Genomic DNA, 13,359 nt, shown 5'->3' with positions numbered 1-13,359 from the left:
ATTAACCTTAATGAGTTGCTCATTTTGTTCACTTACAGAATCCACTTGATAGTGTTGTTCCGCTTATCAGTCAGCTGGCACTGAGGTTACTGAATGCACAAGTTTTGCACCTTTCGCATATTTGTGACATGTGATTCCTCCTTGCTATGTGACTTGGTGTCTGCATTACCCAGCCTCCCACTGTAGTGCAGCTCTTTATACGTTCACTGCTGCTCTCATTTTGTTTTAATATTTTTAACGTGTTGGAAAAATGATTTTTAGAGCAAAATAAGCTGCCTTATTGAAAATGACTAGATTTTAGAAAGCTTGAAAACTTTGTCCCAAACTCAGGTAAAAATAGGAACACCTTAACCATGACATCTGTGCTTCAGAGGGCAGTTGGTATGTAACGGAGAACAAATAGTGTAAACACACAGGGAGTTTTCTAATAATAAATACACTTTAATATAGCACCTTTTACTGCCAGAGCCTCTCTGTGCTTACAAACTATAGCTCAGAGGGAAGAGTGCTCTGTAATAAATCACTAGCATCGCTTTCTGCTGCCCTTTGGGTTTTCCTAGAGAGGTCTCCCATTCAGATGCTTACCAAGCCCAGTCCTGCTTAGCTCGGCAGTCTGACATCTCAGACAAGTTCTGTGATTGCATAGACACTCCAGTCACCTCAACTACCTGGATGTTAAGACACTTTCTGGAAGGGTATGTGGCTTCCATCTGCTGGAGGGTTTTGCCTGAATCCAAGTGAATTCGAGCACTTACCTCATTGAGTGTTGTCATGATTAAAGTAAATTGTGTTGGCTGGGATTTTCAAAGGAGCCCATGGTGGTTAGACACCCAATTCCCTTAGGCACCTTTGAAAATTCCAGCCATTATCCCTAATCTTAAACCCCAGAGAGAGTTGGTATCGGAGCCAGGATTAGAACACAGACTCCTTTGCTGCCACTGCCATGCTAAATGCTCTACTGAGCTGTCCCTCTTGTGGTAAGAGGCCTCACTGGCTGCCCAAATGTAGCTGTAAGAGGGAGAATGAGAAAAGTCCTTTTATTATCTGTGGCAGACCAGGTGATCTCAGCTGTGACTGTTCCCCCTCACCCTCCCCAAAAAAGTGGCTATAGGCTAACTCAGTAAGGAAATGGGCTATAAACTTCATTTAAATAAATGATCCTTTTTCATGGATAAATTCCCCAAATCGGGAGTCACTGGGTGCAGTGCCAGACTTAGTAGGCCACAGTGGCTGGTTTGGGAGCGCACAAAATAAGCCATGCTAATTTCTGCTCCATTAAGGAAATGGGAAAGAATTCCTGTTTGTCACGTAGGAGCTGACATAGTGGACAGGATCAGAGCCATGATCTATCAGGTTTAAAATATAAGCAGTGGAGAACTAAAAACAGAGTACCTACCACTGACCATTTCAGAGCATGTTTTGGAACAAAATTTATACTTCTCTTGCCCAAATATGAAAGGGGCAAGAAAAGTGGGATGGGTGAGGAAGAACATAAGAATGGCCACACTGGGTCAGACCAAAGGTCCATCCAGCCCAGTATCCTGTCTACCAACAGTGGGCAATGCCAGGTGCCCCAGAGGGAGTGAACCTAACAGGTAATGATCAAGTGATCTCTCTCCTGCCATCCATCTCCACCCTCTGACAAACAGAGGCTAGGGACACCATTCCTTACCCATCCTGGCTAATAGCCATTAATGGCCTTAACCTCCATGAATTTATCCAGTTCTCTTTTAAACCATGTTATAGTCCTACAGGAAGAAGAGAGTTAATGCAGGGCTCCCGAAGGACAGCCTGTGAAGTCCTAGAATGCTTCCCTCTGATTCATGATGTATTGGATCCGGAGGAGAGCCTTGTGATTTTAGCAGGCCAGAGCCTGAGTCATGTACACCTCTTGCTGTGAATGCCCTGAGGCTAGTGTATCAGGGAGGCAAATATTATGGCTTACATGCTTCATGGTTTGTTTCTTCAAAAAGTATGTAAATTTCTATGCAAATTAATGCGAGTGTCTGACTTGGAGAACATTGCTAATGTGACTCTCAGTCTTGGTCTAGGCACTCCTGGTCTAATGGGCTGGGCCCTGGGGACAGATGCACCAGCCCCATTTACAGGAGAAAGAATTACTGCAGCTTTGAAGAGCCTAAGAAAAAGTACTCAATGGCTGCATGATCTTTCCTCATTCCCAGCACCCTCCTTTGAGAAGGGGCACAACTGTGTGTTCACATTGCACACTCTGACTTCCCACTTGTCCATCCTGGCTACCTTGATGGCTTTATGTCAGGAGGGCTCAGTGGTTTGCAGGTTTTGATTGTTCTGCCATGTTGTGCCTTGTTCTTTTCCTTTCCTCACCTCTGTCTCTATCTTTTCCCCCTCTCTGTTCCTCTTTTTTCTGTCTCGTTTTTACAGGCTATTTCCACTATGTCACTGATTTCTGAACCCTCCCTGGAGCTGCTTTCCAGCCCCACAAATCCAGACTCAATCGACACTCCTCCCGGTACAGTTCTGCTGCCCCAGTCAAAACACCATGGGACAGGCCACAGCAAGGACCTACCGGCCCTGCTGGCACCTGCCACCTTGGAAGTCCTTCATATTGAAGAAGGCAGCAGCGCTGCAGTTGCAGCTATTCCAGGACTTTCTGCCACCACTCCGCAGCTCCCCTCTGTGGCTCAGATGGGTCAATCACTTCCAGAGGACTTTGCTATTTCTGCTCCTTTGGGGGATCATATGCTTTCTTTGAGCTCAGTCAGGCTGAGCAAAAAGTCAGATCCTCCTAGAGAGATGTCCCAGTGCATGATATCCTCCAAGATGGAATCTCTGTCTGTTCCTTCTAATGCAGAGGCCCACAGTCAGGGACTTGATGAGGCAAAAGCCACTGAAAAGAAGGCACATAGAACTGAGACCAAGCTCACAACTGTTCCTGTTTCTAGCCCGAGCATAACCACCCAAGTGAAGATGCAGACACCCAAGGAGTCAGCACAGCAGGCAATTTTCAGGGATAATTCAGCCTTTCCTTCCCAGAAGGATGGAAAAATGGAAGCAGCTCTAGATCAGTTGTGGGCTCTGGAGCTATCTGAACTTATACCAGAGCTATATTCTGAGAATGACCATGTCTTGCAGTCAGCATGTGAACCTGATATTGTGGCTGTGGACCGGTGGGATGTCTTCCCAGACACTAAAGGCCAGTTAGGTCTTGGAGCAGAACAAGGACAGAAGCAGGATGCTGAAATTGAGCACGAAAGCGGGACAGATGACTCTCCTGATATGGCTAAAAAGAGGCAGAGCAGAGAGAGAACTCCTAGGAAAGGTGGCCCTGCTAAGAGCAAGCCAGGAGAAGACCGGAAAAGAGAGCAAGTCAGAAGCTCAACAGTCACTCCAGAAACAGCTGAAAATGTTTGGAAAGATGAATTGGATCTGCTGTCTGTCTCCAAGCCACCTATTGAGCGGATTTCTGCATCAGGCCAGGCAGGCATTGAGTGAATGCAGGAGTGGGCAGGTCCTAGCTAGCCGCCTGTGCATGGTGTGAGTGCATATTTGGGCTCTTCCGGAGCAGTCTGATAGCTTACTCCAGACTAACGGCATGCTGTTCTGGAGTGCTTGGAGTCACTGTAATGACAGCTGCATGGCGCACAGGTCTGAGACCCTCTACTCTAGCAGCAGTTTTGTGGTACCTTTTGCATGTGGATCAGTGATTGGCTGCTTGTGCAGCATAGAACATGAATAGCAACCATAATCTGCAGGCTGTCTCGTAGCTAGAATGGGGCAAGTGCATGATCCACAGAGGTCTCTGAAGAGCAAAGTGCTGTTCCACAGTGATGGAGCGATTTGCTAATGACTGCCCAGACTTGGGATGGCAACTCCTCTTCCCTGCTGGCTTAGATCTGAGCCTGTTAACGTATTGACATGGGAGCCCCTAGGGTCCTTCCAGCACTAGAAATGCTGTTGCATCCCAGAATCCTCTGTGCTGGGCAATTTTATTTACCCCAGAACTGCGCAGGGGAAGGGTGAAAAAGAGGCTGACATGGATCACTGTGGTGTTAGGGAAATCATAACACGTAATGGGGTGATCTTGTTGAACTGTGACCTTGTACCTCAAATCATGGCTTTGTGCTGGTTAATCTCTCTTCATTTTGTTGCTGGAGTTCTTTTTGGCTGCTATGACTGGCCTGGCTGGGATTTTCCTTGCACTGAGTCACTGCTCTGGGCTCTGCCAAGAGGAACTTTGGCACTGTGCAGTAAATACCATCACTCTTCCTGCTCACAGTTGTCACTAATAGTTTGGGTTTGTGCTGCTGCATCTTGGGGCTTGCTGTTGCATAGCTCTTTTCATGCTGAAACTGTCACCTTGTCATTCAGATAAAATCTGTAATTGAGAGGACAAAAGAGACCTTAAATGTGCACCCAATGTATCGTGAGCGCTCACCGAGGCGGAAGGTAGGGCCAGTCATATTTCACAAGACTGTGTCCCAGGATCGCTTGATTGAAGAGCTGCAAGACAGACTGGGCATCAGCAAACAGGAGGAGGAGGAATGGAAAAGCCAGGAAGACTGGCTGACTGAGGGGGTCATTGTCACCGCCACGCCACAGAGGAAGCAGCAGGATGGTGGACAGCAAGTACAGAAGGTAGAGAGCAAACTCTGTACTAGGGTATTCCCCTGTGTCCCTCTACTCAGAAGGTCTCTAATGGAGATGTAGAGTAGGAGGTGGGAGTGACAGGTCTCTTGAGAGTCCTGGGATAGCTTTGGAATCTGATTCCTCTGTCCTAGCACTGTTCCCTTTTCAGATCAGCTAGGAAATCCAAATCCCAGCGATGTAGGAATTGGAGTAAGCAATCTCTTGGGAGAGCAGTGTTATCTGATGGGAAGTCTAACGCTGTCTAAGGTCAGGCATTGAAGTGAGGTTTATTTTCATTCCACAGTGGGGAGCTCAGTCAATGAGCAGACCTTATTTCTTTCTTTTACTTGGCAACATAGGGGTGTATGATGTTTTTAGATGCAAGATAAGGAACCTGCCCTGAAGTGCTTATAGCTAGGCAGATGTTACTAGGTGCCTTGTCCTTGAGAATCTGGCACTTCCTCAAAGAAGGTCTGTTGAAAATGGCACCATGGTCTCTGTTTCTGTTTGGCTACAGCAGTGAGGTTGGCCTGCTTGCACTCTGTGTTCTGACGTGAAAGGAAGACTATTTTGAAAGGAAAGTAGAGAAGTGCTAGGTAGTGAGTGCCGTGTTACCGTCTGTTTCATGCTGCCTGTCCTTCTGATGCAGAAAGTGCTTCTCAGTTCGTCTCCAGATTTGTTCACCTTTCTCCCTCCTTTCTTTCTAGATTATAATTCCTCCAGAATCCCCCCTGCCCATGAGAAGAACAGTCTCTGTGCCAGCTTCTCCCCCACTCCAGCATCCCAAAGAAGCTGCCAAGATTTTCCCAGCCAAAGCTGCTTCCTCTTCTCACCCTATTCCCTCTCCACTCCCTCCACCCCCTCCTCCATTCCCACCACAACCTTCCTATGTACCCTCTGCTGCTGCTTCTAGTCCAGTCTCCTGCTACTTCAGCTTGCCTCCCCAGCCTCTGTTCCAGTGGGAGACTTCTTCTGATGACTACCAGGAACTCTCTGTGATGGGCACTCCTCCCTCTGAAGATCATAGATTCCTCCATTCTCACCAAGCCCAGATTCCTCCTGCCATGCTGACTGAGCCAGTGGTAGCGTCTTCTTCTGCCAAGACACTATCTTCTGTTGGCTGTCAGACTGATGAAGATCCATTCTTCCCACCGATGCAGGCATGCTTTTCCTCGTGCTCTTCCTTTAACAGAGCAATTACAAGTCTGAGTCCAGCACTTCTGGCCTGTTGGCTCTTTAGGTAGAATGTCTGGGTAAAGGCTGGTACTAGGCTCAGAAGATGAGTTTAGTGCTGCCAATGGCTGATTTTCTATCAGATGTGTCCCTTTATAGCTGTGTGAGGTGCACATGCATGGAACGATACAGACCCTGCGTCCGTTTGCTGGCCACATACATGCGGCATTGGGAATGGACCGTGATCTTTGTTTCTCTCCATTGAACTGAAGGAATCACGTCCATTAGTTTAGGGCCCAATACTCCCCTCCACAGTGTGGCACTGAGGGGAGGGGAGAAAAATGTGGAAAAGCCTGAGAACCAGAAGAGGCTGAACAGTGATTCCACATGCCCCTGAACCCCATCCATGGGGACACTGCTTAGCTGCAATTCTGTGGGGTTTGGGGTGTAGTGCAGAGGCAATAAATAGTTGCTCTGGATGTCCTGCTGCCTAAACCTAGGGAGAATACTGCTAGAAAAGTGTAGGAAGACTCAGTACCTGAGCAGGCCTGATTCCATCCGTTATAGGTAGTGACCCTCATACACACAAGCCAGTGCAGTACAGCTTCAGTCTCCACAAGCACCAGTCCATCAAGGAAGCTCCTCTGCATCATGAATTGTTGTCATACTTTGCAGGTGATCCCTACTCCGCTGCTGGTCCGACGCACCAATCCACTTGCTGCTCGGCCACCCCTCACGCCGCCCACCCATGAGAAGGCAGGATACCCTTTCTGTTTCCCCTCTCAGCATGGTGTGCTGTTAAGGCAAGAGAGATGTGATTCTGGCACAGTCCTCTGAGCTGTTCCTAGAGGTCCTGTTGCTATGAATGCTGGATTGTTGTTTTTTCTATGCATGGTCTGCTGTTTACGGGTGCGTTGCTGAACCTGACAGCAGTGGCAGACTTTTTAAATTAGGGCAGGAATTTGGAAGGCCTTTGCATGAGCATTTCTAGCACACGAGTGTGGTGTGCATTCGTAGTGTTCCTAAAGGGGCTGTGCTCATGAGAGTTTCGCTACAAAGTGCAGGCATTGGGTGTGCACCCCTGGGTGTGTGTAATATTTCCAAAAGGAACTGCATCCCTTGGCTGGTAAGAATGCAGTACCTGTACCACCAGTAAAGGTCAAGTCCATGTTGTCCTGCCCTGAGATGTCAGTGGCTGCACTGAAGTTAGCTGAGGCTGGCTGGTCCCTGGGGCAGGGAGGGAAGTGTCACTATGAATTCCATTCATTGCCATCTTCTCTGCAAGTGGCACTTCTCTTCTCATTTGTCTGTTTCTTGTCGGTTTCGGCACCCCCTGTCCAATGGCCACAGGCCCCTGGCCAGGATGAGGAAGCATGTGGTTCCATGTGCCCCTCTGTTGCATCATATGGGCACCCACACATTTGTATTGCTACCTTTTTTGTGTGTTGGCTCTGAAGTGCTCCAGGGATGAGACTAGGATAGGTGCTGATGCTAGAGAAAAACCAGCTTCAGAGAAACCTGGGTGTAAGGGCAGGAGATAAGAGCTACTAGATACATAAACATGTCCGTCCACCCCCATTTTCTATACACTTGAGTTATGATCAGTCTAGATTCGCTGGTCTAATTTTTAGAGGTGCTGAACGTCTCCAATTCACTGTACTCTGCACCTCTCAGGATCAGGCCCCTGACTGCCCTGCAGTTTAGAGAGGGAGAATCCTAAACTCTGTGTCTGGCAAGATGTTCCCTCCCCATAACACTGCCTTGGGGAATTTGCACTGTAGGTATAAACGACAAATGCTTGTGTGCCTGTGTGTCAGATCCACAGGGTCTGGTCTATGTCTCAGCCTGTAACCAGTCCTTTTGGGCTGACCCCTTTCATGTGCCGGGCCCCAAGGACTCACCCAGTTCCACAGGGGCAAGACTCCACAGACTCTGAAACTGGGCTTTTGGGCACCAGCAATCCCTCTTTCCCTCCATGGCTCCCTGCAGCAAATCCGGCAGAGCCAGACTCCTGTGGGAGGTGTGTCCTTCGCTCCTTCAGAGTGCAGTGTTCCCAGTACTAGTGATGGTAGGGAGCCTTTTCAAAACAGCGTATTGGTCAGCTGGGGTACAGAATCTGAAAGTTGTTAGGGGTGAGCACAGAGAAGCAAAGATTAAGACACAGTTCAGTGTGGCCAGCCAAGCTGCTGTAGAATCATTTTGGCTCTGTCTCTATCCTGTTGTCTTTGGTTTCAGGTGCGGTGTGTGTGCTGTGTCTCTCTGTGAGCACAGCTCGTACAACAGCCACCTGATATCTTTCCTCTTTGTCTGTCTGCACGTAGGACAGCTGAAGAGCTATGGGCAGAGACTGCAGAAATTCCCTGAGGACTGTACTGTGCTTGCCTAACAATCCCGGGGCCTTTGCTTCCCTGTAGAGATGTGGTGGGGAAATCTCCATCCTCTTGGCTGTTGGTCGCTAGGTGTGAATGTCCCAGGGATTGGAGGTTCCATTGTCTCTTCCGATCCTCCACTCACATGTGTAGACTTCATTCAACTTGTTTTGGCTCTGGTTTCCAGCAAGGCTGCTGAGTCAACACCACATCCCTTCCCTTTACACTCAATGCAAAGCCCGGTGAGAAACTGAGACACACATAGGAATCATGGAAATATTACAAAAATGTCCTCGTTCATCACAGCATAGAATAGGAGTTTGAGGGTTGGACGGACTAGAGAGAGGCCTTTATGTTCAGTGTGCGCTTCATGGTGCTGGACTGCTAGAACCAGCTGTCTGAGGAGAGGGGTCGGGGGATAGTAGGAAGGAGGTGCGTTTATGTTCCATTAGGAGCTGTGTGCTGCTGATCTCGAGTCCCAGCCTGCTGGTTAGGCATGATGGGGTAAAGTATGCGTGTGGTATGCGGCTTCTGACGAACAAATGGAAACCAGTGTTAGTACTTGACTAGCTTATATGGACAGTATCTAATGCCAGTAGCTACAGGAGGATGGGTGACGCTCCCTGTGTGTGCAGTGGAAGGGGCCCTTTCAGTAAAACCAGGGCTGTAGGGCACTTCAGCATGTGTCCGTTCCCTTTGGCACTCCACGGTAGTCTTAACAGTACAAGTGCTGGGATGTTAGGTTGCTTCAGTCCTTCCACCCTGCGCCTTTTTCACAAATATTGTTAGCGTTGTGGCTGTGTCATTTCACTTTTAACAGAGACATGACAAAATGTCCTACAATAAATCCACCCGAAAGGTCCCTTCAGGAAACGGCTCGGTGGAGATCTCTAAACCTAACCACCACCAATGCGCTGCAGGGTCAAGTAAAATAACCTACGCTTTACTGTGTGACAGGACGTGAACTCTGAGTCACATGGAGATGAGTATCCAAACATAAAGAGCAAAGTCCTGCACACTTCCTCTCTCCTCTTCCCTACTTCCTCTTGAGGTTAGAATACTAAAGAAAATAGATCTGTTTTCTCCCCCCCCACCCCCCAACCACCCCCAGTGGAAAACAGGGTTCAAAGTTAAGTATTCATTGAGGTGATTCCCAAAGTGGGCTTCCAAAGACCTTTCTTATCCCCTCTCCACATTCCCCCCTGTAAATCTCTCATGTGGATCATGCAGTGTTTGCTGGCCTACCACCTCCTCCCCATGCACTACTGATGTGCTGCCACATCTGCAGGTAAAGCAACAGGTGATTGCTTGAATGCTCCCCACCTTCCCTCACTTCTTCCATTGCAGCCTTTGGTGAATCTGGGGAGTGGGGTCAGAGCTATCCAAAAGGGCACAGAAGAGAGAGCAAAACTATGCCAAAGGAAAAGGGGGGGAAATACCCTGAAAAGAACAGACAAGAAGTGTGGGAGGGTGAGAAGGGGACTGGGAGAAGAGAGAAGAGACTGGAGAGACAGCAACAACTGTGTGTGACAGGGAAGGGGAGACAGTTTGGGAACCACTCAGAGAGCACGTCTCTGCCTTTGTAAGCCAGTCAGGAACCTATGAGGTAAAGGGAAGATCTCCGTGGAGGCTCTACTGGAAAAAATTCTTGTGGCCTTCTAGTAATCTCTGCTTTGTTGGGAGGGTAAGGAGGCCAAATCTCCACCCCTCCACACTCTGATGTTCTAGCTCCTGGGTCTCTGGGTAAGCCACACTTTTGTCACAACCTCATTGTAACAAGGGTGCATCTCTGCCCCTCGTCCTGATTCTCACTGCCTTCTGTACACACACTAGCCTCTCCAGAGCAAGTCCTGGTCTGTCCATATGCAGGACAGCTGAAGAGCTGTGGGCAGAAGGTTGGATCATTTGATGACTACCTGTTCTGTTCATTCCCTCTGGGGCACCTGGCATTGGCCACTGTCGGAAGACAGGATACTGGGCTAGATGGACCTTTGGTCTGACTCAGTATGGCCGTTCTTATGTTCAGAGACTGCAGAAATCTCTGAGGAGCTGTACAGTGCTTGTCTTACAGTCTCTGGGTTTTTTCTTTGCAGTTCATGGCCCAGGGGAAAGCTGGGGGCAGCTCCCCTCCGTCTGCACCCCCAAAACCTGGCAGCCAGTTGGACAGTATGTTGGGAAGCCTCCAGTCTGACCTGAACAAACTGGGAGTAGCTACTGTTGCCAAAGGTGTTTGTGGAGCCTGCAAGAAACCAATTGCTGGTCAGGTAAGTCTAAGGCACCATCTTGTTGCTAAGCCTTAGGCTACAGCAAGGAGTAACTGGGAGGGCTGTATCATGAGGCTGAAGGGACTGGCGATGCTGAAGAAACTGAAGTACTCTATTTATCCACTGGCCAGGTACGCTGTAAGCTCCTCCAGTGACCTCTACCCTGCCCTTGAGGGACTGCCCTCTCCTGAGATGATAGGTAATTCAGTTTTCATGCTACCCCAGTCCAGGGCTCACTTGAGTAGTAGAACGTGTAGTTAGTGCCAAACTCTGCCTGGTGTGTTGTCACGTGAGTTGCCACAGCAAAGAAGTAGGGTTGTCCCCCATAACCGCTCCATCTTCCCTGCAGGTCGTCACAGCCATGGGGAAAACCTGGCACCCGGAGCACTTCGTTTGTACCCACTGCCAGGAGGAAATCGGGTCACGCAACTTCTTTGAACGCGACGGTCAGCCCTACTGTGAGAAGGACTATCATAATCTCTTCTCCCCTCGCTGCTACTACTGCAACGGGCCGATCCTCGATGTGAGTCCCTGAGCCAGCGCGTGTCAGTAGGAGTCTCTCTCTTGGCCGTGCACGGTGGAGTCTGGTGCTGTACAGTCAAGTAGAAAAGCACACGTCCATCTATCCCTGATAACTCCTCTCTTGTAGTTTTGGGACCCCTATTCTTCCTTCACCCTAGTGCTGTAGGGGAAATAATTGGACCCAGTGCAGCTATCTCCCTCCATCTGCTGTAAGGTCCTGCAATGAGAGGGCAGGTTCTACTGAACTAGATTTGCCTCTATTGCAACTCTACTGAACTCAGTGTTAGGATCGATCTATTGTCATTGCAGTAAGGAGCTCCAGATTTTTCCCAATGGGATACCATGGTAAGAGGCATTCCTCCCGAGTTTCGAGTACTCAGGGGACTGTGCCCCCTTCCCCGACCCCCCGTGGGGGGCCAGAGGAAAGGAGTGGTGTGTCTGACCTTGTTAGGGTAAAGGGGGGGATTGAATCCCCAAGGAGGGGGCTTAGCTCAGCTCTTTAAGCACATTTGATTTTTGCTGCACTCAGCACTGGCGTTTGAGTCCTCACTGTTTGTGGTTTCTCCCAAACAGAAAGTGGTGACAGCCCTGGACAGGACATGGCACCCAGAACACTTCTTTTGTGCGCAGTGTGGAGCTTTCTTTGGACCTGAAGGTACTATTGGTTTGTGCAGAGAGAAGCCACTCTGGTGAAGCAAGTAAGGGATGGGAATGGAGGCAACGTAAGGGGCTGTGATGGGTCCTTTTCATAGAGCAATGGTCCCCAAACTGTGGGGCAGGTTTGGGGGGAGTGGCAGGGCCCCGTCCAGCCCCCATAGAGGGTGGGGAGGAAGCGCCAAACCCGCTCTGCCCCCAGCTGTGGCCCTGTCCTCTGGCGCTTGGCCTGGCTGTGGCTCCATACCCGACCGCAGCCCTGGCTGCCACCCGTACTATGCTCCGGGCCCGGCTGTGGCTGCGCTCTGGGCCCAGCCCTGGCTCGGCTCCGCCCGTGCTCCGGGCTCAGCTCCGGCTCCGCCCTATCCTTGGCCCCCGACTGTGGCCCAGCTGCAACTCCACTCCCGGCCGGAGCTCCAGCCCCATCCTCGCCCATCTTACCCTGTCCACGCCTCCCTCCAGGAGTCGCGGCCCCGCTTCCAACCGCAGCTCCGGGGAGTGGGGCGTGGACAGGGATAAGAAGGGGCATGACATGAAAAGTGTGGGGACTACTGTCATAGAGCAAGCAATGTAGAAAACTGGGGGTATGAGGGTAGAGAGGGACTGTGGTGTTACTTAGTGGATGGGGATAACTGATCTGTGACTGGGGATCCCAGCCACCCTGTTAACCCCATCGAGTCTGGCTAGGTGTTCCCACAAATGAAGGTCACAGGCTGATGCTGTCTGGCTCTGTTTTTCCCTTGTGTCCTTGGCAGGATTTCATGAGAAGGATGGCAAAGCCTATTGCCGCAAGGATTACTTCGACATGTTCGCTCCAAAGTGTGGGGGCTGCGCCCGGGCCATCCTGGAAAATTACATCTCTGCCTTGAATACCCTGTGGCACCCTGAGTGCTTTGTCTGTCGGGTAAGAGAGCCTGTGCTGCCCCGCTGTCACCTGACCCCTTTCCCAGTTCCCGTAGGTGGGTGTCTGGTGGTTACCTCGATCAGAACAAGGGGTCTGTGCCAGCACAGGACAGCCAGCCCCACAAAATACATAGTGTGATAGTCACCAAGCACCCTCTTGCTTCTCTGCCTGTTTCCATTAAATTCTCTAGGAGCTTAATTCCCTCCCCCTCCCCCATAGCCACAGTTATGGGTTTCTGCAGCAGTTCACTGAGAAGCACAGAATGTTTCCAGTGGCGTCTTAGTAATAGTGAGCTAAGCTTTCTAAGCACTCTGCCTCAGCACCCTGATTTGAGGAGCTTCCTCGTGTGCTCACTCTGGAAATGTAAACTTAATGAGACTGACCTATTTGGACCAACTTGGAAACGAATGAAATAGCTGTAAACTGAATATGCTGTTGCATAGTGAACTGTAATGCTGCAGAATAAATACTTAGCACGTCTTCAAAGAGCCTTGCAAATATTTACCCATCTCCCACGAGCAGTGTAAAGATTAATATCAGCCACGTGTTACCAGGACTGAGGCAGAAAGGCGGAGTTCAGAATGAGGGTCAGAACACGAGTTCCTGTTTCAAATCCTGTGCTCAGACCACTAGTCTGCTTTCCTCTGCTGCAGAGCAGCCAGCATGAAAGGAGTTCGCTGAAGCTGTCCGTTTGAAACTCTCCATCACTCGAAGGCCCCTGTGAATAGAAATTCTAGCAGCCTCTTGTAGGCAGCGGACCAGCTCCGCCCTTGCCTGGACCTGGGTTCAGGCTTTTCTTCTGCTCAGGAGATGTTGCTTGGCATTCTTCACGCTGCTCCCTGTTCGTGGGGCCCGCAACTTTTGG

At 49.8% G+C, this 13,359-nt stretch overlaps 1 protein-coding gene across 4 annotated transcripts in view; it reads left to right on the top strand.

Annotated features, from left to right (window-relative positions):
• PXN (paxillin) overlaps positions 1 to 13,359 on the top strand; it is a 64,400-nt gene that overhangs the window by 45,776 nt on the left and 5,265 nt on the right. For all 4 annotated transcript variants that reach the window (XM_037878658.2, XM_043529381.1, XM_043529382.1 and 1 more), the window contains exons 7-10: positions 10,244 to 10,414; positions 10,764 to 10,937; positions 11,510 to 11,591; positions 12,346 to 12,494. In XM_037878658.2, coding sequence (XP_037734586.1) covers positions 10,244 to 10,414; positions 10,764 to 10,937; positions 11,510 to 11,591; positions 12,346 to 12,494 — 576 coding nt within the window. The remainder of the gene's footprint in view (positions 1 to 10,243; positions 10,415 to 10,763; positions 10,938 to 11,509; positions 11,592 to 12,345; positions 12,495 to 13,359) is intronic.

This window comes from Chelonia mydas, chromosome 15, assembly GCF_015237465.2.
Source record: "Chelonia mydas isolate rCheMyd1 chromosome 15, rCheMyd1.pri.v2, whole genome shotgun sequence".
Classification (NCBI taxonomy): domain Eukaryota; kingdom Metazoa; phylum Chordata; order Testudines; family Cheloniidae; genus Chelonia; species Chelonia mydas.
This window is presented reverse-complemented; position numbering and strand designations above follow the sequence as displayed.